This window comes from Cladophialophora immunda (genome assembly GCF_000835495.1).
Source record: "Cladophialophora immunda strain CBS 83496 unplaced genomic scaffold supercont1.1, whole genome shotgun sequence".
In the NCBI taxonomy this organism is placed as follows: domain Eukaryota; kingdom Fungi; phylum Ascomycota; class Eurotiomycetes; order Chaetothyriales; family Herpotrichiellaceae; genus Cladophialophora; species Cladophialophora immunda.
In genome coordinates this window covers 5795539-5820040 of record NW_015622541.1, presented here as the reverse complement: position 1 = coordinate 5820040, position 24502 = coordinate 5795539, and the positions used below count along the sequence as shown (strand labels likewise).

General features: G+C 53.4%; 10 protein-coding genes across 10 annotated transcripts; 4 read left to right on the top strand and 6 right to left on the bottom strand.

The window, feature by feature from the left end:
• Nucleotides 1-1475: 1475 nt before the first annotated feature.
• PV07_01707 (uncharacterized protein) lies at nt 1476-3310 on the bottom strand (the record flags this gene model as incomplete). The annotated part of the gene is made up of 4 exons (XM_016388266.1): nt 2236-3310; nt 2113-2165; nt 1999-2049; nt 1476-1908 (listed from the first exon to the last, which is right to left on the bottom strand). Exons 1-4 carry the CDS (start codon nt 3226-3228, stop codon nt 1476-1478), a joined length of 1530 nt encoding a protein of 509 aa, XP_016255194.1. The 5' UTR covers nt 3229-3310.
• A 1359-nt stretch (nt 3311-4669) lies between these two features.
• Nucleotides 4670-6740, bottom strand: PV07_01706 (uncharacterized protein; the record flags this gene model as incomplete). Its single annotated transcript, XM_016388265.1, has 2 exons — nt 4670-6490; nt 6588-6740. The coding sequence occupies 2 exons, from the start codon at nt 6738-6740 to the stop codon at nt 4670-4672; spliced, it is 1974 nt and encodes a 657-aa protein (XP_016255193.1).
• Nucleotides 6741-9042: 2302 nt separating this feature from the next.
• Nucleotides 9043-10113, top strand: PV07_01705 (uncharacterized protein; the record flags this gene model as incomplete). The annotated part of the gene is made up of 1 exon (XM_016388264.1): nt 9043-10113. One exon carries the CDS (start codon nt 9043-9045, stop codon nt 10111-10113), a length of 1071 nt encoding a protein of 356 aa, XP_016255192.1.
• On the bottom strand, nt 10071-13125 carry PV07_01704 (uncharacterized protein). The gene is made up of 3 exons (XM_016388263.1): nt 11447-13125; nt 10871-11398; nt 10071-10824 (listed from the first exon to the last, which is right to left on the bottom strand). Exons 1-3 carry the CDS (start codon nt 12804-12806, stop codon nt 10694-10696), a joined length of 2019 nt encoding a protein of 672 aa, XP_016255191.1. The 5' UTR covers nt 12807-13125; the 3' UTR covers nt 10071-10693.
• Nucleotides 13126-13295: 170 nt separating this feature from the next.
• PV07_01703 (uncharacterized protein) lies at nt 13296-15261 on the bottom strand. The gene is made up of 2 exons (XM_016388262.1): nt 14245-15261; nt 13296-14168 (listed from the first exon to the last, which is right to left on the bottom strand). The coding sequence occupies exons 1-2, from the start codon at nt 14658-14660 to the stop codon at nt 13739-13741; spliced, it is 846 nt and encodes a 281-aa protein (XP_016255190.1). The 5' UTR covers nt 14661-15261; the 3' UTR covers nt 13296-13738.
• Nucleotides 15262-15611: 350 nt separating this feature from the next.
• PV07_01702 (uncharacterized protein) lies at nt 15612-17153 on the top strand. The gene is made up of 2 exons (XM_016388261.1): nt 15612-16533; nt 16595-17153. The coding sequence occupies exons 1-2, from the start codon at nt 15886-15888 to the stop codon at nt 16679-16681; spliced, it is 735 nt and encodes a 244-aa protein (XP_016255189.1). The 5' UTR covers nt 15612-15885; the 3' UTR covers nt 16682-17153.
• On the bottom strand, nt 17084-19756 carry PV07_01700 (uncharacterized protein). Its single transcript, XM_016388259.1, has 2 exons — nt 19462-19756; nt 17084-19396 (listed from the first exon to the last, which is right to left on the bottom strand). The coding sequence occupies exons 1-2, from the start codon at nt 19508-19510 to the stop codon at nt 18645-18647; spliced, it is 801 nt and encodes a 266-aa protein (XP_016255187.1). The 5' UTR covers nt 19511-19756; the 3' UTR covers nt 17084-18644.
• Nucleotides 17175-18659, top strand: PV07_01701 (uncharacterized protein). The gene is made up of 3 exons (XM_016388260.1): nt 17175-17761; nt 17899-18132; nt 18213-18659. The coding sequence occupies exons 1-3, from the start codon at nt 17255-17257 to the stop codon at nt 18516-18518; spliced, it is 1047 nt and encodes a 348-aa protein (XP_016255188.1). The 5' UTR covers nt 17175-17254; the 3' UTR covers nt 18519-18659.
• Nucleotides 19757-20009: 253 nt separating the features above from the next.
• On the top strand, nt 20010-23244 carry PV07_01699 (uncharacterized protein). The gene is made up of 3 exons (XM_016388258.1): nt 20010-20689; nt 20750-21171; nt 21234-23244. The coding sequence occupies exons 1-3, from the start codon at nt 20318-20320 to the stop codon at nt 22408-22410; spliced, it is 1971 nt and encodes a 656-aa protein (XP_016255186.1). The 5' UTR covers nt 20010-20317; the 3' UTR covers nt 22411-23244.
• PV07_01698 (uncharacterized protein) lies at nt 22551-24295 on the bottom strand (the record flags this gene model as incomplete). The annotated part of the gene is made up of 2 exons (XM_016388257.1): nt 22551-22660; nt 22729-24295. The coding sequence occupies 2 exons, from the start codon at nt 24293-24295 to the stop codon at nt 22551-22553; spliced, it is 1677 nt and encodes a 558-aa protein (XP_016255185.1).
• Between the last annotated feature and the right edge of the window lie 207 nt (nt 24296-24502).

Sequence of the window (24502 nt, the reverse complement as noted above, 5' to 3'; positions counted from 1 at the left end):
CATGCACCTGTCCATGCTCTACGACTGCCCCTTCATCTTTGCATTCAGCGGACAATTTTCTCTCCTCAAGACATTCGCCATCGCCTCAGGTACCGAACTGCTCGCCAAGACACGTCAGCTTAGCAGCTGCCCGAATGTCGGTCGCCGGATCAACGACACCGCCCTCATCACGACCGAGTTTGTCGTTGGCTCCATGGACAGTGAGCGCGGATCGCGAGCACTGGCAAAGATGAACTGGATGCACCGGCAGTACGGAGATAAGATCACTCAGCCAGAGATGCTCCACACCTTGGGAGTCAACATCTTGGAGGCCATCCGATGGGTCAACACCTACGAATGGCGTGAGCTGACGTACTTGGAACAAGTGGCCATGTTCGTCTACTGGAGGGAAGTCGGCAACCGCATGGGAATCAAGGACATCCCACCGACCATCGAAAAGTTGGCCGAATGGAGCGACGAGTACGAGAAGACGGCCATGGTCTATTCCGACAGCAACCGAAAATGCGCCGACGTCGCCGTCGACTTTTTCCTCAAACATGTCTCTCCCGGCATGCGCGGCTTCTTCCGCAAGGTCATGATGGCTTTGCTCGAAGAGAGGACGAGGCTCGCGTTGGGATATCCGGCAGCCTCACGCACCATGGAAGTCCTGGTCTATCGCTTCTTCCGGCTCCGCGCCTTTGTGGTCCGCAATTTCTTCCTTCCCCGTGCGCGACCTCTTGATCCTCTGGCCAAAGCGGACAAGGAATCGGGACGCCTTCACCCAGCAAAACAGCAGAGCCTTGAGCCTTGGTACGTCAAGGATACTGCCTGGAACAAATTCTTGGGACTGTTGTCCGGCGGCTCTCAATATGTTCCTGGTCCGAAGTTCAAGAGCGAAGGTTACCTGCCTGAGGAGCTCGGGCCGGCTAAGTTCGAGAAGATCTCGCGAGATGCGGTTTTGAAAGAGGCAGAAGCCTTGAGATCCTACGCAGCCGAGGGAGGTGCCGCAATCATTGGTTGCCCGTTCAAATTTAATTAAAACGGCAAAGGAAGTGATGTAACCTGGAAGCTGCCGGCAGCGGCTCCCTGCTCAGCGAGCAGGGAAATATTGTCAGGTCAGCCAGGTAGCGTCACCAGAATACTGAAGACTGAGGTGAAGCCTCAGAACGCAGGCCTGCAGTCCATTGGAGAGCCAGGGGAAGAAACTGACAGAGGTCTCACCCAGCTTTCTCTCGCCCAGGGGGTTTGCCTGGAGGACTGAGAAGAGGAAAGACCGCAGGGTTGGGGTGGTGGTTGGTTGAGAATTGCTTGACAGATTATGCGCTGGATGCTAGGGGATGCAATGTGACATAGACGTAAGTTAAAGAGAACTAGAGCCCGATAAGACCAGGCCAATGGCCACTGATAAACGATATTCTGCCACAATTAGGGCTTTGTGAATTTCATAATAATGGGTATCATGTATTACGTTTCTCGTCTCGGACATCCGGAACCTCTCAAGACACTTGTGACATCCTTCCCCACATGGCATGAGGAAAATCTATATTCACCGAGCACTTGTCGTTCTGCGAGGACTCTTGACTGTCTCCAGACCTAGGCAAAGGCTTTCGCTGCACAGCCTGTTGTGACACCGGCGGCTGTTGACTCAGAGTGTAGATAGAAGTTTGAGGGAATCCAGGGATATCCCCACGTAGCTCTGGTAGGGCAATAAAATAGTCATTGTGCATCGTCCAGCAGGAGAGATCCTCTGTGCGTCCGATAAACTGTTCCGAAAACGCGTATCGCCCTGTTTCCGGGTCCCGATAGTAGATGTCCTCGGGCTCGAACGGCCACAGGAAGCGGAAATTGGTGCGGAACAGCTCAGTATATCGATCTGCGTTGGCGGCGAACTTTTGCTGTGAGAAAATTAATCTTTCGCGCAATCCAGGCCTGTTGAACATGTCAGATGCGGAGATTCATTGACGCCCACCAGGCGAGCGCCGAGCTGATGTGTCTATACGGGGAGGGATAAGTCCTTACCATACAAGATAATCAATCATCGGGTGGTGTTTGATATGCTCTTGACACGGCCTACATTATAGCTCTGATTAGCGACCGCATGGTGATTGTGGAAGCGTATAGGCCGTGACGAACCGTTTGAGCATAAATGGGGGCAGCTCTGGGCGCCGTTCTGCTGTTGTCATATACTGCCATGAGTCAGTGTCAGCGAACCCAGGATGGAGGGAAGCGTAGGTGTTTTATGTTGCGAGTACGTACGTGGCACATCAACCTCATGATCCGCAAGACAGCCAGTCTTTCAGCAATGCCACATCCGATAAACAGGTTTTGATCAATCTCTCGAAGAACCTTCCACCCCGGATCTAGCGGCCGCCGGGTCTCGACTGCATCCCAGCCCCGTAATACGGCTGAGATTGGAATGTCTCCATCGAGTGCGTCTTCGGGAGACTCGAGTGGAAACACGACGGGCGTAGTTAGCAGGTTTACCGTGGATACCCAGTCCCGGCCTCCGCTATCTGGGTGGTGGGTTCGTAAAGGCAAAGATTCCGATAACGGTGCAAACGCCCAGGAACCAGGAGCCGCTTGGGCCATGGACAATGCCTCTCTGGTACAGAGGAGTTCTGACGCATCGAAGGTCTGTTGAGCGCCCGGCTCTCGGACGGTAAAGTCCAGGAGATCATGGTGAATGAACTCTCCCAGGTTTGCGTCATCTTCTGTGAACATGGAAGGGAAACCGGCGCCATGTGGATGGACGTCAGCGACGGATGCAATTGTCGCCTCTGATTCACCCATGCTTTTGACAGGATCTGTATCGAAATCCAACTTGGCCGTTTGGGAAGGCTGGATTTTTCGCAGTTTTGGCGGATCAGGCTTCATGTCCTTCACGTCTGCTTGATCGGTCATCGGGTCGGGCGAAGACGAGGTGCCCATGTATCGGCTGTCGCCCCCACTCACACCCAGGGCCGTCTGGGCGATTTTGCAGATGGTTGTGAGTGCCTTTTTGATCTCGACATTCTCTGCACCCTGTTGTTTCAGCAGCTCGACCGGGTCGGAGCCCGCCGAAGCATCCAAAGACTTAACCAAGGCCTCCAGATGGGCGATATAGTTCTTCTGCTTCAAGCGGGAGGCCTTTTGCGACTCTCTATCCGCCTTTCTTTTCCTTGCCAGTCGTGCTGGCGACATCCTACTGGCCCTGGAGGCGCCGGTGTTTGGTTGGGCAGGAGGAGACATGTCGCCTCCTTGTGACTCCATGCTGACGGATGTGGCGTACGACAGTCGTTGTTTAGGACAAGATCAAGAACCACGACGAGCAGGAAGACGAGAGGGAATAGAGAAGGAACTGGTGGGAAAAGAAGTCCAAGGACTCAGGGCGAGAAAGGAAGTTTTGAGGATTTCCTGGGATCTTGCCCCGAGCTTGGCAAGCGGGGAGAACTCGTTCGTGGGGGATACGGGGAGGGCACCTGGAGGGTGAGCTGTTTAAGCACCCATTGATAGGCAACCTTTGGGTGGCCGCCGGGGCCCATGGGAGACATTGGGCGGGCGTGACCCTCGGAGCCCCCCAGAATTTCAGAGATGCGTCGGGACTAAGAATGTCCGGGGGGAATTGACGAGACTGACCAACCCAACCCAGTAACTGGGTCTGCCAGGGAGGGCCACTGGGGGCCAAGAGGACCCCATAGGCAGTGGCGCTAGTTAAGACCTGGCCCCGATCGAGTTAACCAGGCACATCTAGTAGGGGTCACCCGGCCTGGAGAGGCTGCCTGTACTCCGTGCCGAGCACTTTGTCGCCTACGAGTCAGATTCTGCTGTCTCATTGCTTTCCTTGCTCCTTGAAAGGATCGCCACCACACACCAAACACCAAACTCCTGCGAGGGCAGCCAACCTTCCTGAGGATTGATCGTCTTTCTTTGACCTTCTCTATCACATGCCCAACACCTATTCGTGCGGGCTTCTCATGGTTCAAATGCCTATCAGGACGAGCTCGCACCCGATTGATGGTCACTTCTCACGCCCTCTCCGCGGCAAGACAAGCAGGCAAAAGTAACCCTACAGGGTCCGCTACTCGTGTCCAGACCTACCTAAGCAGCTACTTACAAGTACTTGTAGGTAGCTAAGTGGTAGTATCAGGTACTTGTTCCGTCTCTCGTCCCCTTTGGATCAGCCGCTCGCCGCTTTGCTCACCCTCGGCTCATCTGTGATACTCAGCCGAAGACTCAGCTAAAGCTCAGCTTGAAGCGGCCTTCGCTCACCCTCTAGGATCATCCCGTGAATGGCCATGAAGTTTTTGGTTCGCGAGTGATCTAGGTAGTATCACGTGAAAAACCTACTGTTCCTCGTCCCCTTCTGACATAGCGAATTCTGCAGTTCTAATCCCTATATCATCGACGGCCGGAAAAAGTCATCGGGCTCCTCAGTTGGCGTCAGAAAGGCCCGAAACTAGATAAAACGCATTTCGATTCATACATGGTCCAAAGGATCTTACTTCATCGTCATTCCTGACGCTCGCTCGCACCGGAACGAGAACAGGCTGATAATATTGCTCGTGCAGCAGCTCTACAAGCCGAGACTCAGTTTTAGCGGCGGTTCCGGGTCGCGATTGCAGATAAATAAATTCCTTGAGTTGCAGCTTGGCCCACAACCTCCACAGACGTATAAAAGCAAACGCCCTGGATAGAGTCCAATGAACTGCCATCACGTCTTAGTGTTCCCTATCTTTCGTTTCTTGCTTGGGGTGTTGTCGTGCTCGGTGGCCATGGGACCTCGATCTTGATTCCGTGAGCTCGTTGAGCGCTGCGAGTAGAAGCTGGTTGTTTGCAAAGCTTCCACGTCTTGGCTCAACGAGGTGCTTTCTGGGTCTTCTTGATACTCCCTCCTAGTCGTACTGAACGTGAAAGTGTCTCGCATAGACATGGTGTCTTTGGACGTCGGATCATGTCGTGGGCTGCTTCCACCCGCTGGTGTCGGCAGCCGGCTAGTCACTCTGCTACCGGGTTTTCCGGACTGGCCGTAGCGGTAATCGTTGAAAAAGCTTTCCCATGGTATCTGGCCCCTTTTCTCGTAGGCTTCGCTCGCCTTTACCCTCACGCTTTCTGCAGCTGTCTTGAGAAGAGGCAGCAACTGTTTTTGTCCATATCCCACCATGATCTTTTCAAATGCCTCCACAACCTTCAAGCGATCGAAGCCGTCGCCCATAAAGCTTTGATAAATCTGATGTCGGAACTGAAGAGGATACCTTGGATCAATCCGTGCTTTCGACACTTTAGTGTTCACGGGCAGCTCGCATGCCCAGTGGGCGCGTATTATGACGCCTTTTTCGGAGGCAGTAGCGGAAAAGACTCGCACGCGCAAAAAGAACTCTGCAGTTTGCCCTGCTTCTCTGAAAAATTCATAAATGTTATGGAGTGCCTGGCTGGCATCGTTGAGAGCCTGGTTGAGAGCCGTTTCGTCGTCCGGCCAAAGCCTGGATCTTTTAGCCTCAACGAAGAAGAACCCAAAGGCCCGGGATGCCTCATTATTGAGGTCTCTTATGCCCTCATAGCAAATGAGTTCTTGCGTGGTCGGAAGGAGGGTGGTCCAAAAGTCTGGGTCCAGAATCTCGGTCCTACGAAACGAGACACAAAGGTCTGGCCTCGGCATTTTGGCAAAAGGGTTTCCCTCATTTTGTCTGTAGTACTTTCGTGTGGGCATCGGAGGGCAAGTCCACGAGGCTTCGACACTGAACATCAAAGGGGACGCTGTTGCTATTTTGTTACCAGCAAAGATAAGCCGATGTCGGTTGATCATTGCCATCATGACTGTCCGCTGAAATATTGCTTCCTGCTGATTTTTGCAAAAGCCAAGGTCTGCCAACCAGAGCTTATCCAAGAAATCAGTAATTGGATCTTCTTCCGAGTCTAACGTGGGCTGATATGACTGTAGATGTGCCCATTCGGGATCGTCCCATTTCGTCTCATTGGAGAGAACGTTGCGGTCTACTCCCAAGGTTTTCCTGAAATCTAGACTGTCAGATCTGATGCCTGCCATTTTTGTTGCTGCTTCTTTGCCGAGGACTACTTGGATAGCTGCTAGTGCGTCGTCACTCAGCTCAGTTGTGTACCCGTTGCGCTGCAAGAAAACTGTCTCGGCATCTGGTGGATCTCTGAGCCAAGTGGTGGTTTCAGACTCGGTGGAACTCCGGAGGCTGAGAGTCTCTTCAGTTTGAAGATCGGCTGAAAGCAAGTCGAAACCCAATTGATCTTGTTGTCCTGCAGAAGCTGATTCTATAGGAGAGTTCCGTTGGTCGATAGAAGGTACCACGTTCGTAGTTTGGTATGCTTGTTGTTCCGCGACAAGTGATTCTGCTGGACTGGGAGATTCAGCAACGAGCGATGATTTCGCTGGACGTCGTTTGCGTTTCCATGTAACCGTGTCTATATCGTCTCTTTTTTCCAAAAGCGGCAAAGTTTGAGATCTTCGGGTATGTCTCTGGGTTCTCTGAACCTCTGGTCCTTGAACCTCAGGCTTCTGGATATTCTGAATCGTCAGCCGCAGAGGTCAGACAGCGCGACGATGGCATGTGAATTTCGCAGAAGCTATGAGGGCTGCTAGATCTTGGAGATCTCAGACCTACGTCGGGTTTTCTCTGTTTCCTGGCAGGTTTCTGAGGCTGCCGGACGGCCGCAGGCACGTTTTCTGAAGCCTGTGGCGCAGTTTCAGACTGGCTTGCAAGCTTCTTTGCTCTGCGGGAAGTAGATCGAGCCTTTGAAGATCGTTTAGGAGGCATGGAGAATATTTTCAGGTGTAGGGAAGTCCATCCTCATTGTTGTCCATGTTCACTGTTGCGATAAATGGTAAATCACCAATCGTGGGACCAAGGAGAGGAGATTTTGTAGAGCTGCTGTTAAGCGGGGTAGTAAGACAAAGCCATCTCAAGCGACAGCAATGCAGGGGCGACGAGGAATGCAGACCGACTAAAGACTTCAGTAAGATTGGTCCATCTAAATCGGTTCGTGCAGGGGGCATTCCCATCGCTCACCACCCGACTGGCATGGCGTCCAAAATACGAGCACTGAGAAGGCAGATGGCCGAAGCATTGGCCGAGCGAGTTGCGAGACTGCATAAGTGGCATGGATGGGAGCTATCGGGCGCATAATGAAGGAGCGTCGAGTTGCACGGAGTATCAAGTAGCATGAATCTTCAAGCATGAAGGCGTTCCAAAGCTACGAAAGACAGGAACAATAGGTGACCACGTGCCAGTCCCGGGCGGCTCGCGATCCCCGCGAAGCCCGACCGGGCTGCCGACGCTTCCGTGGACGGCGCCATTCTCGCTTTGATAGGTCTTCAAAGTCTTTCTGTACTTCGAGCTTCTGTGATCTGATCAGGTACTCCGTGGTCCGTACATATCCTCCGTATCGCACAGCACCGTTCCAAAGCCCGAGTGGCGCTTGGCCCTTCTACAGCTGCAGACGCAGGGACAGCGTGGGCGAGGTCCAGCGTCCCGAACCCAATCTCCTCGCTCAAGCCTCCACCACAACTTCTCGCGCTGATCAATCGTTCACGGTTCAACCTGCCAAAGAAAGGGGTGATTGTTGTGCTGGAAAAGTGGCCCCTGACAAGGTACCGCACTGGTTGCTACTTACCTGGTGACAAGGCAGCCATGAAGAATAATTCTCTCGCGATGCACTTAATGGGCGCTTCGCTCTATTGATCACAAACTGTCCGGGGCGCACTCTGAACTATCGTTCTAGTTAGTCCTTTGGAAAAAGAGATATGGAATTACACTAAGGACATACGCGCATCCCTTGCTCCAATCCCCCCCTGTTACGCTACAGCCTTATCAATAGCACTACTTTCTGTCCCTCACGACACCGAGGGATAGAGCGTTGTCTGTAGATAATTGTAAAAAGGCGATAATAACAAAATTATTATATGTTCTGCTTTACCGAATACTTCTTACTGGCCTCAATTCAATTGAAAGCATTGAAATAACTTTCTGAGAGAGATCGAGATCGACGGTAATCTTGACTGCTTGATATAGTAATTCTAAAGGAGAACGAGGGCTAACTCCAAGATTAGGCGGCGCAGATTTATTGGGCGCCATTACGAGGAAGTAATATTAGACTACACACCGCTCGCAATTTGATGTAAGACTGCAAGCTTTTTTTACGCCCAGACTGCTAATTGCTCAATTCAAGTCTTTGCTTTGCGGCGCACGAATCACCCTACCGCACTGCCGGGCTCATGGTCGCAAGAAAAATTTGGGCAGGAGGGTGCGAGCAGGGAATCTGGCAGGTTTCCCAACGCCCATCTGAAACAGATGCCTAAGTAAGGGGAAGGTTGAGCCGATTGCTTGGGGGCTTGATTAGGCGCTACGTGGCTACGTAGGGGAATGCTCAGGGAGCGCTCAGTGACGCCCAGGTAATGGCTCAGTTGAAAGCCCAGGTCAAGGCGGCCTTCGCTCACCCTCTAGGACGAAGTCGCACATGGCTATTATTAGGTTTTTCGTTCTCGAGTAATCCAGGTAGTCACTAGCGACTAAGTGGATTGCGAGCGCACCTCGGCCGCCCCCGTATCGCGCAATAATGAGCACGCCCACATGCCCCCCGAAAGCAGCCTGGAGGTACCAAAGGAGACAGACTGATGCCGAAGCTCCCTTTTATGCGTCCCAATGCGTCCTGCACAAGCTCATGCGCAAAGGATGCGTAGAAACGTGCAAGAATGCATAACCATACCCCCCCCCCCCCCCCCAAACAAACGTCACGACGAGGCTCTCTCGAGCATCTTCCATTCGATGAATCATTGGCGCTCATCCTTTGGCGAATTCTACCGAAACTTTCCCCAGATCTCTTCCTAGATACGTCATGACTTTTTGGTCGGTCTCCTGGGTACTAGGGACACGGTACGAGATGCCAGAATGCAAGACGCCAACTTCCCAGAAGGCCACTGCTCCTCTCGCTCAAGGAAGAGAGGGCGCCCGTTGTTGCCCCTTTGCATTAATCTACGTGGCCACTGTAGGCTCTCTTCTCCTCAGCCGTTGATCAGGAGGCTTGCTAGGGCTTAAATAACTTCTTCGACTTCAGGGGGAAATGGCTCGCAGGGAGAAGCAGGCCGAGGCAGAGGCTGAACAGGGGAACAAGGCTGCACGTGAAGAACCAGAGCCGTATCCTGGTGCCGACCGCGCACCTCAAGAACAGAACGACGCAGTGCCAGAGACAGAGCCGGAGGACCCAGCGGCAGGCTCTGCGCATGCCGGTCAGAAGCGTAAAGATGCTCCCACGACGTCTTCCAAATCCGAACCGGACACCAAGGCACCACGACGGGGCTCCCGCACTTCACCTCGCAACGCAGATCATCCTGCCTCGCCCCAACAACTTCTCAATTTCCTGCTCTCTCCCTCAGCGTTGCCCTACTGCTTCCCCGCGGACGAACTCGAAAACGCCCAGAAGCCCAAGGAGTCCAAGTCCTATTCCCTAACTTCTCCGTCCAGCTTCACGCCCTTTGAGCACTTGCTCTGCGCACACATGCTCTCCAAGCCGCTCTCGCACACTTTGGGCATGCGGAGCATTCGCACCCTGCTCAACGAACCTTTCAGCCTGAACACGCCCGAGGCGATCATCTCCGCGGGGGAGAAGGGGGTGTGGGAGGCCCTCGAGGCAGCGCGCACGCAACATCGCCAGAAGACGGCTTCGTACCTCTTCCGCACCGCGGAACTGTATCGTGAATCCGAGACCATGTTCAAGTTGGCCGAGAAGGCCAACGAGGGCGGGTCCCACGGTGTCATCGAACATATCAAGTCGTCCGTCCCCGGCTTGGCGGTGACGGGCGGAGAAATCTTCTGTCGAAGAATTCAATGCGTGGACGGCTGGCGCGACGCGTTGTGGCCATTTGCGGACTCAAAGGCCATGGATGCGATGAGAACGATCGGAGTTTCCGTGGACGATGCAGAGCAATTGCGGACCGTGCTCGGGCACGAGACGGATTGGGATAAGGTCGGGGACATGGGGTTGCAGGAAAGGAATTCGAACAAGGCACAGCTCGTCCAGGAGCCCGGGGAAGCACAGGTCCAACTAGCGTTTGTGGTGGCCTTGGAGAGAGCGCTGGGCTGCGTGCTCGAGGGGAAAGTCGCGGAACTGCAAGAAGCGGCTGCTGCGGCGTAAAGCTGGCAATGGATAGGACAGGGGTCAGGACGTTGCTCATGCTATACAAGCCAGCAACTGTGATGTCGTGGGCAGTCACCTATCAATGCAAAGCCGAGATGAGGACAAGGGAATTCGGGCAGGAGAATTTTGCTATACAACGACCTCTCTGGTGTTGTGACCCGCAACAGGTTCAGCAAGGTCTTGATGGCAACAACCTTCAAACAACACGAGCAGGGCCACGACGTTGGACTTTGCTCAGATCGTCGATTGCTCGGGGCTGCAAAGATCTGCCTCTTCTCTAGGTACAGATTGCATAAGGGTGGTTTGTATATCCCTTGTCCCGGGCCCGTGGGACTCGCTGTTCCATTGTGATGCTGTCGAAACTATTCCGGTGTCCCCCAAGCCGCCAGCGCCCCCCGCCATGAGATGAGCGTTCCCTCCCAACAAAATCCCATCAAAGGACGAATCATAGAGTATGGCAACATCCTGCTCAGCCCTCCCCAGCCGCCAACGAGATTATCCGGTAAAGCCGCACAACCAGATGAGCCTCCCATCGGAAGGTACGGCGAAAGGATGTCGCCTTGATAATCATCAACGGTCAAGACGAGAACGTTGCTTGGAGATTGACGAAAGCCGCGGGCCCGCCATCTTCGCTGAGAACATCGAGCAAAGCTTCCGTCTGCTTCCACGCCGTCTCCAAGGCAGCCGAAGGGGAACGCCCAAGTGACACTGCTAGGTGTCAGTGAGTGTGCCAAAGTTTTGGGAGAGCACGAACCTAGAATGGCAGAGTTCAGCTCCTCTGCGACTGTAACTCTGCCGGCAGGATCCAAAAGGTGTCCATTGACGCTGCCCCTAGGGTCATCGTATGCCACCAGGCTGAAGATATCCCGCAATGCCTTTGCATATTCCTCATCCACGTCTCGGAATTCTCTATGCAGTTCTTGGCCGTACAACATCGCCTCATTGAGGAGCTGATCGTGTTGCAAGGCGCTGTCATTAGCCCGCGACTTCCCTATGCCATTAGCACGGCTGCTGCCATTCGGCTGCTCGTCAAGTTCCATGTCTTGGGCAAAATCGTCATCTACCCCAGAAACGTTTTCCGGTCGGTTACTAGCCTTCCGCTCATGCCCCGGCGCGTGTTTTGGTGTATCGAGTTCGGTCGACTTGTCAATGAGTTCGATCCATTTCCGGCATTTCAGTCGGAAAAGAATGTCGGGGTTTTCTGTTAGAACGGTAGGGAAATGTGTTTCAGTGATGTCAAAGGCTTGGTCGATATCTCCAGAGAGAATTGCACGACGTATCCCTATATTGGTCAGCCTCAAGGTCTGTGAAAAAATCAAACCATACTCACGTTGTCGGTGGACTGCGTCAGTGTCGTCCCGTTCGCGGGGTGTCGACGTATTTGAAGGAAGCGCATTGTTCAACGATTGCTTCTCTGTTCTCATTTCCTCTGCGAATGCCTTTGCTGTTTCAACGTAGCCGTCGTGAGCTAAGAAGTGCGCCACCAACTCCTGAATGAGGGTGCTCTCGTCCCGTTGCGGTCGTAACGATGTGACTTTGGCTTTCGCAATCTCTCTTGACACAATCGCCTTCTCGGTGAGCATCTTATCATCGATGTCAAAGACAAAAGGTTCCTGACCGAAATTGCCTGCCAATAGCGCGCCGGAGTGCTTTTTCATACCGATCGTGGGGTACAGTTTTACGTCCTTTTTCAGCTCCCGGAAACATACACCAAGGTCCTGTCCGTTCTTGGTGAAGAAGGCCTGACCGGTGTTGAAGTTGACTCCACACCCAATGATATCGCCTGTGCCAAAGGTTGGGCCGTAGCCACGACCTGAATGCTCCCCGAAAAACATCTTTCCGTCATCCCCATGATATCCCCATGATTGTGTCTCCCAGCCCGGTAACCGCTCAAGTGACGCTTCACTTGTGGAAAACCCAACGGCTATAGCTGTGTCCTTGCTCTTCTGTTTGATGTACACTTCAAAATAGTATATCCCACACGCAACCGGCATTGCATGATCCGTTCTCACAGATGCTGCTTCGATCTCGGCCTTGCTTGCGGTGCCACTGTATTTCAGGTCGTGGCCATCAATGATATCTAGCCCGGGGTATTTGTCCTGCTCGCTCCACCTCGAAGGCAACGGAGGTAATACGTCCTCCTCTTTAGGAGGATTGCTTTCGATTATATCGTAGGTCATGCCACGATGCGATGGCGCTAATCTTGTATTTCCAACACCTGTGGGGAACGAGTTGTGCGCGGAAGACCCTCCTGATGGTTGCTCCCGCTCTTTCTTCACCTTGGCCTTGTGCGCGGCTTCCAACTTTGCCATGTATCGAGAATGTCTCAGATAGGAGGGGATGAAGAAAGGATTGGGGGACATCGTGTTCGTTCCAAGATCTGATGTGTTGGCAAACTTTCGTGAATATGAAGGTAGAGGCGTTGGTTTCCGCCAGGAGTTGACTCCGAGACTGTCCTGGTCTTGCTCCGAATATCGTCTTTGATATTGTGGCTCCGGCTGATACTGAGGAGGGTACGAGCTGCTGGGGGTCGAGGACACGAGATGGGAGAACGCACCCGATCGAGTAGGGTGGTGAAGAGCCTGAGCAGTTGCGCCTGAGGCCACAGAAGCATATGACAAACGTCGAGGCACACTACCGCCAAATTGACTCGATCGGTTGTTACTGCCCGACCCAGTGCCGTCAGTCATCGTGGTTCAGAGCGAAGGACGTAATAGACGGGGATGGCAGATCGCCTCGCCTCCTTCGTAGAGACCGAGAGGAGGGAATCGGTGAAGGGGTCACGCGGTAAGTGGTGCGGTCGGTGGGTTTGCTGGCGGTCGTTTGGCCTGGAAGTCAGACGTGGGAGAGTGCGCAGAAAGAATCGGCTCAAGGCATGCTCGTCTACTTCGTTCACGGACAGAACAATGGCGATTTCAAGGACTGGATCAACTGGTGTCCTGTAAGAAGGGGTGAAAGAGCATTGCGAATGTCGTTATCGCACTGATACGGGTTCCGGGGAGGTCATTGATGCAATAACAGGTCCTATGGGGCGGCTGTTGGGTGGCAAGTGGTTTTTACTAGTTAAGCAGTTGCGGGGGCCGCCTCGACCGGAAGAGCACCAGACCAAGCATACGACAGCATCGGTATGCCTGACGCCATAGCATTATTCTACAGAGGGCCGTTGGCGACATTTAGGACATGATCAATGTATTGTTCTTCATTCTCGTCTATTCATACAGCTCACAGGAAGAGAAACGCCCGAATGGATCAACCTGAAACCTTTTTCATTTCTTTGTGACATACCACCAGAACCGTTGCTAAGAATCGATCCTCTGTTTGTTGTAGTACAAGTCCCCTGCCATTCACAATACTCCGTTTTGCAGGCAGATGACAAGCACCGAAATAGAACCATGATCCGAAAACGCCATGCTGTATGCTGAACCACATTGTAACCGGTGCCATCTCGAGCTCTACCGGCTCTAGCACTATGGCAGTGAAGGGATCCAAAATGCTCCCTACCTTTTTTTTTTGGAATGCGAACAGATGTATCGCACTTCGCCGACAACTTTTGCAGCGTCAGAAGTCTCCAGGCGGCAAGACCAGGATTCTGACAATGAACGGTCGTGTATGATTCGAAATATCAGCCTTGAGCAGCAATAGCTGCCGATGGAGGTGGCATCGGCGCGGGAGAACTGGCGGCGGGTGTCGACATGAGCATGGGATCTGCTTGGTCGCCAGCATTGCTATCCATGGCGACATCACTTTCGTTGGGTTTCATGTCGCTGGAACTTTGTTGTGAGACTTGGTTATTATCGCTAGACTCTTCGCCATTGAGAGCTTGGGGTCTCTCCTGGCCTCGCCATGAAGCAAGTTCCCAAACCACTCCGGTGAAACTCTTGAGAGTGAACGGTTTTTTGCTCCATTTACGACAGGGCTTGCCAGAGCGATCGAGGGCACGAAGGCCAGCGTTGATGGCACCTTGGTTCGCCTTTGGGCCCAGCTTGTGCCCAGCACCGATGCCAACCGGGGTCGAGCTTTTTACGCCGCCATGATCGATGGTGCCATCTTCCCTACGGATGCAGAGTCAGTAATGTGTGCAAGAAGACGCCAATGGACGGTGACGCCACAGAGGTCGAGTGTACTTACAGTCTGGGTTTCTTTTTGGGGCCAGGCTTGCCTCGTGGCCTTGGTAGTCCGTTCACTTCGGACATTTGTCCTAGATTTCTCTTGGTGCCTGCCAGAGAGCCTCCTTTGCGCTTCTTCGAGCCATCGCCGTTGGAGGTATCGCCTGCATCGGCAGGTGTGGGAGCCGGGGTTGAGGCGGCCTCGGATGCATTGTCATTTACTTCAGGGACTTTCAGAGTAGAAGTTTCCTCGACTGCAGCAGGTGGGGATGACGCTGCTGAGGCTGTAGACTGCTCTTCTGATTTGGTTGGAGGCTCCTCAAAACGACGTAGGAGTTTTGGAGACAGCTTAAGTGTGACCATCTTGACTTGCTTTTTGTTCTTGTCTGTTTTAGCCGAGGCCGAGGGTGACCGACCTGTTGTACTTGAGGAGGACATGGCCGTGAAGGGTTATTATTGAGAGTGGTGAGGTAGAAATGGCAAGGAGGTTTTCGGTGGGAGGCAAGATTGTTGGTGTGTGTGCAGTCAGCGGTTCAGCTTTGGTTGAGGCTGGCGCTGGCGGCAGTCGGCAGGTGGCTGAGATTATTTCCCTGTGCGTTGAAGCTGAGGTGCGAGGGTATTATTATTGTGGTCACTTTAGTAGTGTGGTGTCGGTAAGGGTGGAATAGGCTGGTGACGAGTGGTCATGGTGGGTGGGTGCAAGTCGATGGGTAGAAAGGGTGATGATGAGTAGGAGAAAAAGTGAAGATGAGGTGGGCATGGGAGTTGAAGGGGATGAGACAAAGACGGTGCTGGAGCTGGACCTGGCGTGTGATTTTGTGTGTAAGTGGCCGGATCATTCTGGATGGCATGGCTTGGGATTTTTGCGTGGTTCTGGGTATGGGTTTGGGTTTGGGTTGGCTCAGATCAGATCTGGGGAGCGCAGGAGAGAAGTGAGAGGGCTGAAGGGTTTGAGAGGCGCGTGTGACGGCAGAACGGGAGGCGGCGAGCAGGAGAGGCCACAGGGCGGTTTGCTGCTCACGGCGCGCGAAGACGCTCTCAGAAGAGAGAAGGATGAAGCGACCAGGGTTTCTCGGTTTGGTGTTGCGAGAACCCGCATTGGGCGAAATCAGGGGCGGTCATTTGAAGTCTGGGCGCCTGCACAAGGGCTGGAGGGCTGAGAGCCAGAGCGAACGCGGCCGTCAGACAGAACCGTGATTGTCGGACCGTGCAGCGCCCCGCCTGGCCGCCAGCATTTTTAGTCAGGAGCAAACCGCCCAGCTGCGCTAACCGCAGACGGAAACGCGGCTTCTGTCACTTGCGCGGTCTATCCACTCCCTGCGAGCTGCGGCCCTTTAGCTTTCGCCTCCCTCTCGTGATGCTTTCTCCTTCGCCAGTCACTCTCGGGCTCACCTTGGTCCATCGCCCGTAAGAAGCAATCCACTGAAAATCTTGGTCGCCGTATCTACAGAGGCTGGCCACCATCGACACTCCTGGAATCGACTAATGTTGCCCGCATCATCGCCGAGCAGTTGCCTGTTGGGTCATCAAACTGCCACTCCTTCTCTACCCGTCTCCGCGTCTTCCGTCCACAGAAAATCGTCGTGCTTTGGGCAACGGTGACGGCAATCCAAGAATAATAATGGCAAGGGATGTTTGATAGGCACTCCACCTGGGAAACGAAATGCATCCGGCGAAGAGAAGAAAGTTGCAGCAACCTGGCGGGTTCCTAAACAAACCTTTTCGCTCACCGCTTCGCTCTACTAATCCTCAGGCTCAGCCATCTGCTGAACAAGCTCATAGTCAAGTTCCGGCTGCAGGGCTTCCATCCAACGCGCAACTTTCATCACCAGAGATAAGACCAGGCATTCGATCATCTCCTCGAAGTACTTCCAATCCACGATTATCTTCCCGACTGGCACCCCCCGACTCCGCATTGAGAGACCTTCAGAGGCAGCACACTGCATTGTCCATCCGGCTCACTCAACTGCGCCGGTCTCTCCAAACGGCAGAGGAAGCTCTTCAGATCGAGGGATCAAAGCAAAATGCTGAACTGCAGCCTCTGATCTCCCGATGGCGGACCATTGCCCAAGATACTGCAGAAGAGCTCTTCGCGGATGCCAAAGAGAGGATTGACCAGATGGGAGGAGTTGCCCAGTGGCGACGAAAGCTCGAGGAGGACGCACGGCTGTGGACCATCAATGAAGATAGGGAGGCTTTCGCAGGCAAATATGCAGGTGATGTCAAAGATGATCGCGGTCAAGGAGATGGAGAGGAACCGGATCCGGCAGAACTTGTGGATTGTGAGAGCGACGCCGAGTCCAAAGAGATCGTAAGTCAAAGGTCGGTCACCTCCTCTTTGTTGTGCGCACTAATTTTGCATTTTATTGCAGTGCTTCACCATGGAGATGATGCTCAACCAAATGAACATTGATTTACAATCCATCGGCTTTGATAAGCACCAGGAATGCTGGGTATGACTGATGCTTCTGCAAGGGATCACGTCGTCATTAAATGCAAGTCTCATGTGAGAAACGCAGCAAGGCCCAGAGCAAAGATGAGCTGAAGGAAGAGGCATTCGTCCAGTATTCCTGTCCTCATACGGCAACTTCGTCTTGCCTAATCGAGAAACGATCCAATGAGAACCACCAAGAAGGCTGACAAAGCACATCCGCGTGGCATTGGCTTGCCTTGGCCCTGGAGGCAGAATCTCAAAAAACCCGCACATACCCTGGAGACCAGCAGTTATATGGTCCTGTGCTTTTGTCCTCGCCCCGCCTTATTCACAAGATCGTTGAGATGAGGTTTGATAGGCATTTTCCGTGCTGAGAAATGCCAGAGCGGAGCCATGGAAAGGAAGAGCAAAATGGCAATACATGCCCAGGTGATTGAAGCAAACCAGCAGTATAAGTAGGTATCACAAATTCAAGTCGAACCCAATCTATTTCAATATCTTTCCTCCACGCCTTTCCACTATATCTTATAGCTATCGTTTGCCTGAAAGTTAGAGGTTTCGAGGTCACTCTGAAATCCCAGTTCCATCTGTCGTCAGTATGTCCACCAGCACAACGCTGTTAACCGGCGGATCAGGGTTCGTGGGGGCTACAGTCCTCGATGAGCTGCTCGCCCAGAATCACAACGTTGTTATTGCCGTTCGCTCCCCGTCTTCCGCCGAATCGCTGCTCGCCAACAACCCGTCGTGGCCCGTGTCCAAGATCAAAATCCACCCAGTCCCCGACTTCACCGTCCCCGGCGCTTTCGACTCTGTCTTCCAGGCACACCCAGACATCGAGTACATTGTTCACGTGGCGGCGCCCATGGTCGATATCCCCGACAGCACGAGCTTTGAGGAGTCCTTTGAGAAGCCCAATGTGCTGGGAAATCTGGGTTTGCTCCAGAGCGCCAAGGCGTACGGGAAGAATGTGAGAGCCGTGAGTGTTACGGGGAGTCTGAACGCGATCACACTCGGCAACCAGGAGGACATCAAGAGCCGAGTTTTCGGCAGCGGGGAGTGGTTGCCCTTGGGAAGGGAGGATGCGGTGCAGGCGGAGAGTAATTATGTGAGTCTTCTCTCAGTTTTCTTTCCATCATCCACCCAGGGAAGTGGTTCTGTCAAAGTAGACGAGGAATTTTGGAGTTCTGGAGTCCTTCCGGTTTCCAGAGCACTCGCTAACACCACCGCTTTGTTTGTTCCCAGATCTCGTACTGCGTTGGCAAAAAGCTCGCCGAGCAAGCCATTTGGAAGTTCGTGGAAGAAGAAAAGCCTTCCTTCACCGTGACCAACTTCATGCCGCCCTTGATCTTTGGTCCCATGTTGCAGAAAGTGGGTGGGGTAGAGAAGATCAATTTCAGCAACGGCCTGATTTATGGTATCATGAACAGCAGGAAGGGCGAGGGTGGGAAGGTGCCAGCGACGGCGTTTCCAGGATGCGTGAGTCCACTTCTCTTTTCCAAGAATGCCCGTGAATCGCCTTTTTGGTTGCCGCAAAGCTGAACTAGGCTTGGGTATAGATTGATGTCCGCGACCTCGCGAAAGTTCAAATCGCTGCACTCAGGAATCCCAGGGCAGCAAATAAGCGGTTTGTCGTCGGGCATCCCATGATCTTCAATCAGATTGCCGATGCGTTGCGGAAGGAGTCTGCGTTGAATATCTCGGATCGTATTGGCGAGGATAATGACGAGGCTTCCACTCTGACACTTCCGAGGCTCGATACGAAGGACGTAGATGAAGTGTTCCAGTACGAGTGGACACCCTTAGAAGTGACTGTGAGGGACACTGCAGCTGCTTTGCTCAAAATTGAGACACCTGGGGCTTGAGTGGCATGAGGCATCTTTGCGGAGACAGCGGACGTCGGGGTTGTTCTCTCTGGACCAGTATCATCTTGGTAGTGGAAGAATCTCGCAACATATGACGCTTGTCATGGACCATCAGATAGACAATGTTTACCTCATGATCGGTGGACGACTTTCTTTGTTCCACACAACCCGGCTTTTGACCCATTCGACAGCCTCTTTTACTCCTGTCCCCTTCAGCGCGCTTACTGGTAGGACACGACTGTCACGAACCATTCCCCCTTTCTCACCTTCGAAAACTTTCTTCACGAAGCCTTCCTTGATCCTGACAACCTCGAGGCAATCTTCCCTGTCCTGTTTATTGGCCAAAATCAAGATCGGAATCCCAGCAGTGTCGTCATTCTCGAGTACGCTTTCTAGAACGGCTCGACATTCGTCCAGTCGACCCTGAGGCAATCCAGACGAGAAAAACCCTGGCGTCATGGGCGTCATTGGAGTCCATGGAGTCTGTGGCTCGTCTTCGTCACCACCCTTTCCAATATAGCTCTTCTTACGCCCGTGCCACCCGGGGGTTTGTGGTGCCCCGTCGATCTCTCCATTCCCTATGTCCGTGCTGTCCACCACAAACACCACGGCATGCGCGCTCTTATAGTAGCTCATCCATAGCTTTCTTAGACTCATTTGTCCACCCACATCCCAGATCTTCAAGTACATCTCGGGCAGGTCGATAGTTGCAACATTTTGGCCGACGGTGGGCACAGTATTGCCTGCGGTGTCCGAAGCAGGAGCATCGCCTGTCTGGCCAGCGACGGGGTCTGCGGTGGTGTTATAAAGCGCTTTTATCTGTGACAAAAGGGTGGTTTTGCCGGCATTGTCGAGGCCTAGGAGGATGATGGAGTACTCTGATCACGGCCGGGTCAGATCAGCCTCGTTGACAAGATGCAGGGTACGGTCTGGCGGAGCTTACCTGGCTTGCTGGTTGCATAGAGGTACAGGGAGCGGACGAGGTGATACATGTTGCGCGAAACACGAAAGGGAAGGATATGGTCTATTGAGAGCGTAATCGAAGAACAAGAGAATAGAATCTATGGCCCACTGGCAATTCTGCCACGTGTATCATTGTTGCAATATTTTCTCGTGCTCTCCGAGCAGCACCTTCTCCGGGACGACGACAAGGAAGCCCAAAGGTCCTTCAACAGAGGGAGTTATTGACAGTGGGAGAGCGAGCCGGTATTTCACCTTCTTGGACTTCTGTGATATTGTATCAAGCTGGATGACCACTGACTGCGGAGGCACATCGCAGGGACGACGCCGAGATATTCTTCCGTCTGACAAGATGCACTCATTGTAATTTGTGCTGTTCCGTAAAGTCAGACAAATGATTTTCGGGATTGGGGGACTTTGACGAGACCATCATCCTCCCGTCGATCCAATCAACACACCTTTCTCGCTCTTTTGGACACTCCCGTGGGAGCATTCACGGGATTCCCGCATCTCGCACTTGGTGATCCCGTCCATTGGCCGACATGGCCTTCCCCAGCGGTAGTCGCTGCCTTTTATCCCTGCGCGATTGGCCGTCGACACAGCCTGCATGCACACCATTGGGGTTGGTGGCGCAGTCAGTATGCACAGCGGTGTGTTGTGTAGCCATGGGCCCGGCCAGGGAATGAGGCTGCACAATTGAGACGAGCGCTCATCCGAATATCATTAAAGGCCAGCCTGATTGCGAGCTTCCCATCGACCTCTTCTTGATGGCACATTTGGCCATTCTCTAGCAACAGGTCACTCCATCGGCAGGCGACATTGGGCATCTTTTGAGGACCATGGACAGTTGCAAATCTTCAGAACCTGACTTGGTTGATATGCCAGCCCCTGACTTTGTTGACGAGGTCTTCCATGTGGTTACTGGAGGACTTCGAGATGCAGCGACATCTTCGACACGAGTGAGCTTTACCCCCTTCATACCGGTACATTTTGAGGTACCTGGTACTATTCCTTCGGGCGATTCTGGATATTACAGCTGTAAGGACTACCTTGAACCATCACATCTCCTCCTCGACGATGCAAAGACACCCTTAGACGAGATTCAAGAGACAGTCCATTCAGGCGGCGAAGGTCTCAAGGCGCCTCCATCTTCTCGGCGTCCTCGAAGGATATCCACCGCTTGCGATGCCTGCAAGCGGAGGAGAACCAAGGTATAAATATCTCTAGTGCATTTTGGAGTGTTCACCGGAGGTGTCTCTGACCGAGACCAGTGCAGCGAGGGTAACCCTTGCGAGGCGTGTGCGACGAGAAAAAGTCTGTGCGTTTACGGTGCAACTTCTGGCCAGCGACGGAAAATTTCGAGCCATCGAACTCCATGGCAGTCAGTTTTCCCTCAGCTTAACGAGCCCAATGACCCGAGAATCCAACGCAATTATGTATGTCCTGTCCAGAGCTGTCAACGCACATTCAGTCTCGAGACCGATTATGACAACCATATCAAGTCAAAACACGCCAACTATACATTCCATGTCGATAAAGAGCAACTGCTTCCACAACTCATCGGTTCCGAACCTCTCAGTCTCGAGCCTCTCAGTCTTGAGTCTCTTAATCCCGAGCCCAGTCAGGAGCCACCGGCCCATAGTAATTTGGGCAAAGGAAGATCTAGGGCTGAAGAGCACTTCCCAAAGGCACCGTGAGTAAAGCTTACTGTGAGTGTTTCGATTAGGAATCAGCTAACAAGGTCTATGGTGAAAGTGTTGACGAGTGGCTTGAAAAGGTCCAGAGCAATGATGAAGATGCAGCCTTCTTGTGTCAAGGACATTGGGCAACGGCCGATTCACAACAGTCTATCGTTCGCATCCCAACCCCGCAGCCCTTGTCCCTCCATCTGTCGTATTCGAACTCATCGAATTCGCCTTGGTTTGAATCGGATGGAGAAGCATCTTTTGTGGCCGGCGACAATTCTCTTGTTTTGGCGACATCCATTGATTCGCCGAGCTCAGCAATGTCCCTAGCTGTACTTGCTATTGTCCTCGTTACATTGTACCTTGGGCAGGCAGATACGCCGAGAGATGGCGTTGAGAATTCCTCGCAGACAAGCTCCACCCCAAGCACGTCTAGCCAAGCAAATGGGACCGCACCTTCCACCTCGCTCACAACGCCTCTGTCAACTCAGAACTCTCAGCGCAAGAGACTGCCCCCGGATGACGAAGGGGAAGGATCGAGGCGCAGCAAAATCCCAAGGACATCCGAGGCATCGCCGAATTGCACAGTCTCGAAACTCCTGGCCTGCCCATACTCAAAATTCGATCCTTCTCGGTATTCTGAGCGCAATGGGCTCGAACAGAACTATCGAGGATGTTCAAGTTGTTTTCTGAGAGACATTGCTCGTCTGAAGCAGCATTTGTATCGCGTACATCGCCGGCCCGAACATCACTGTCCGACCTGCTTCTCATCCTTTGACTCAAAAGGCGTCTTGGATGCCCACATTGTGGAGAGGTCCTGTCAACCACAGGTCTCTCCCTTCGAAGAGAAGATGACTCAAGATCAACTTACGGCAATTAAAAGGCGTGAAATGGGTCGGAATCGCTCCGATGCATGGTTTGACATCTACAAGATCCTGTTCCCGAACTCCGCATTGCCCTTGGATCCGTACGCTGACAGCACGCATGCGGATACAGTGCAAGACTTTATTGCCTTTTTTGAGCGTGAAGGGCGAGAAGTACTAGCATCAGAGATCAACCAAAGGATGTTCGGTGCCGTGGCGTGGTGGCCACGGCAACAGGAGTTCGTTGAGGAGGTTCTCGCGGAGTCGATCAATGTGCTGCTTCAGCGCCTTCATTCGCGCTTCAGACAACCCTCGTCAACCGATTCTTCATACCCGTTCACTTCAAACACTGATATCAACCCCAACAACCCCTTTGCTTGTTAAGCCTAACTCCCGACCTTCACTATATTGCGCCATCCCATTCAGCTGGGTTGCTTAGTGACCCCAATCAGGCAAGGACGATGTCCATTTTCATCTCCCTTAAGACATCCTGCCACTGTATATCAGAGTCCGCCTTACCCCCGTCACGCACCAAGTCCCGTCTCCGCCACAGTTCGCTTGCGATGTCCTTCGAGATCTCCAGGTTCATGAACCCATGCCTCCTCTTCAGCCTGTACCAGTTGAGCATCCTCTCCTGCATCTCCTCAGTTAGGCATTCACATGCCACAATGAACGGCGGCCACACTAATGTACAACCTATACTGTCGCCTCCCAGACTTTCGATATCTTCAAGGTGTGTGACGGCTTTCGAGACCATATTCTGGACGCAGGTGGTTCGGGGGGAGAAGCCCCGAACGGTGCGGAGGAAATAGATCAGTGAGGCATAGTAGAAGACGTAGGCGTGGTGCAGGGTTAGGGATTGAGCCATGGGTGGCAAGCCCGACAGGTCGAGGTTCGATGGAGTTTGGGCGTAGAGTTGGGTTTCTAGATCATCCAGCATTTCGGCAGTCGGCGGGTCGGAAGCTGTGGTAGAGATACGCTTGATCAGGCTGTTCATCACGACGATATGTTTGAGGATCGGACGGGTAAGGCCAAAAAATCGATCGAGCACGTAGTTTCTCTCGTCGCCCAAGAAATTGTCAGATTCGACGTCGATGGTCGAGGGGAGGTGGATATTGCACAGCGCCGCAATAGCGAGATAACTTTGGTAGACCATCGAGGAGGATTTGTCGCGCTCCCACTCGCTCTCTTCTATGGTGGACAGCCACGAGGCCCCGCCCTGCAGGTGGGTGCGCCATTCGCTGGCACGCCCGGTGATCATGTCCATCGCCGAGAACATGGTGATGGTGGCGAGGATGGAGCCCCGCTGGAGGTGGACTTGACCGAGGTCGTGGTCCGTGTCCTTGAGATTCACCAGGCTGTGGCGTAGGTGCATGATGGCCAGGTTATAGTGCTTCATCGCCAGCGTGAGGTTCTTGCTGTCTCCATTGAGGAGTTGCCCGCGACTGAACGCCGAGGTGGCGCACAGCGCGTGGAAAAGCGCAATCTGCCCGTTGGACTGGTTTGATGGCGACGCGAGGCCCGCCAGGGCCATGGGCGTGAAGACGCTGCGGAACGGGTTGTCCGGCCGGTCCACGGGGACGAGGTGCCAGCACACAAAGTTTGTCCAGTGGTGAATGAGGTCTCGCTGCTCAGCGGGCCGCGGTAGAAGGTCGAGGTGGCGGATTGTCAGCGGCAGAGCAGGACTCGAGGGCCACTGTGTGGGCGTGTCCGGGGCGTACGACGGAGTTCGGGGATAGACTGTGGAAGGAGAGATGACCGTTTCCAGCATCAGATCGTCTGCGTTGTCATTTAGATCCTCTTGCGTCCTATCTGTTGGCGACGACGCCGAATCTCTTCTTTCGCGGTTTGGAAGTGCCAGTGGTTGAGATGGTTCGACGAGTCCCGTCCCGGGCCTTTGCACCGGAAAGACTGAGAATGGTCCGGACGACAAACATGCTGCTCCTCCTGGCGAAAGACTTTCTATTTCCTCCAATGCCCCGTGGACGTCGACCCTCATGAAATTCGACCCGTCATCATAAACGGTGGGTGCGCCGATGACCCGCCGGATGTTCTGCTCGCGTTCTTGACTGTCCGGGTCGACCCAAACGAGCTTTATGCCGTACCCCTGACATTGGAACCCGCCTTTGATGCATCGCGCACAATAGGGCCTCTTCTCGTCGCACTTCACATGTCTATCGCGACAGGTCCAGCAGCCGGAGAATGTCTTGGTGTGCTTGACGGCTTCGCGAGCCTTGGTTGCTTTGCGCGCTGAGTGAGCTGGTTTCATCCGAGATGGTACATGCCGTGGCCTCGGCGCATGGCAACCAGAGACCCAGGAGTGTGAGGGCGGAGTTACATCGAAAGCCTTGTTCCAAGCATCCGCGTTGTCTTCGAAGCCTGCTGTGAGTGGTTCCCAGCAAAGTGATAACGATGCAAGCACATGCTGGCTGGAGAGGGGAAAATCCTGATTCTCCGCTCGCCCCGCCCCAAGTCT

What these genes read in the sequence shown, in the direction of transcription:
- PV07_01704 (XM_016388263.1), bottom strand. Translation starts at nt 12,806, where the DNA reads ATGACTGACGGCACTGGGTCGGGCAGTAACAACCGATCGAGTCAATTT. An exon ending in TGACGCAGTCCACCGACAAC is followed by an intron (nt 11,399 to 11,446) that starts GTGAGTATGGTT and finishes TGACCAATATAG; the next exon opens with GGATACGTCGTGCAATTCTC. An exon ending in GCTGAACTCTGCCATTCTAG is followed by an intron (nt 10,825 to 10,870) that starts GTTCGTGCTCTC and finishes GACACCTAGCAG; the next exon opens with TGTCACTTGGGCGTTCCCCT.
- PV07_01703 (XM_016388262.1), bottom strand. Translation starts at nt 14,660, where the DNA reads ATGTCCTCCTCAAGTACAACAGGTCGGTCACCCTCGGCCTCGGCTAAA. An exon ending in CCCAAAAAGAAACCCAGACT is followed by an intron (nt 14,169 to 14,244) that starts GTAAGTACACTC and finishes CTGCATCCGTAG; the next exon opens with GGAAGATGGCACCATCGATC.
- PV07_01702 (XM_016388261.1), top strand. Translation starts at nt 15,886, where the DNA reads ATGCATCCGGCGAAGAGAAGAAAGTTGCAGCAACCTGGCGGGTTCCTA. An exon ending in ACGCCGAGTCCAAAGAGATC is followed by an intron (nt 16,534 to 16,594) that starts GTAAGTCAAAGG and finishes ATTTTATTGCAG; the next exon opens with TGCTTCACCATGGAGATGAT.
- PV07_01701 (XM_016388260.1), top strand. Translation starts at nt 17,255, where the DNA reads ATGTCCACCAGCACAACGCTGTTAACCGGCGGATCAGGGTTCGTGGGG. An exon ending in TGCAGGCGGAGAGTAATTAT is followed by an intron (nt 17,762 to 17,898) that starts GTGAGTCTTCTC and finishes GTTTGTTCCCAG; the next exon opens with ATCTCGTACTGCGTTGGCAA. An exon ending in CGACGGCGTTTCCAGGATGC is followed by an intron (nt 18,133 to 18,212) that starts GTGAGTCCACTT and finishes GCTTGGGTATAG; the next exon opens with ATTGATGTCCGCGACCTCGC.
- PV07_01700 (XM_016388259.1), bottom strand. Translation starts at nt 19,510, where the DNA reads ATGTATCACCTCGTCCGCTCCCTGTACCTCTATGCAACCAGCAAGCCA. An exon ending in CTATGCAACCAGCAAGCCAG is followed by an intron (nt 19,397 to 19,461) that starts GTAAGCTCCGCC and finishes GGCCGTGATCAG; the next exon opens with AGTACTCCATCATCCTCCTA.
- PV07_01699 (XM_016388258.1), top strand. Translation starts at nt 20,318, where the DNA reads ATGGACAGTTGCAAATCTTCAGAACCTGACTTGGTTGATATGCCAGCC. An exon ending in GCAAGCGGAGGAGAACCAAG is followed by an intron (nt 20,690 to 20,749) that starts GTATAAATATCT and finishes GACCGAGACCAG; the next exon opens with TGCAGCGAGGGTAACCCTTG. An exon ending in GAGCACTTCCCAAAGGCACC is followed by an intron (nt 21,172 to 21,233) that starts GTGAGTAAAGCT and finishes CTATGGTGAAAG; the next exon opens with TGTTGACGAGTGGCTTGAAA.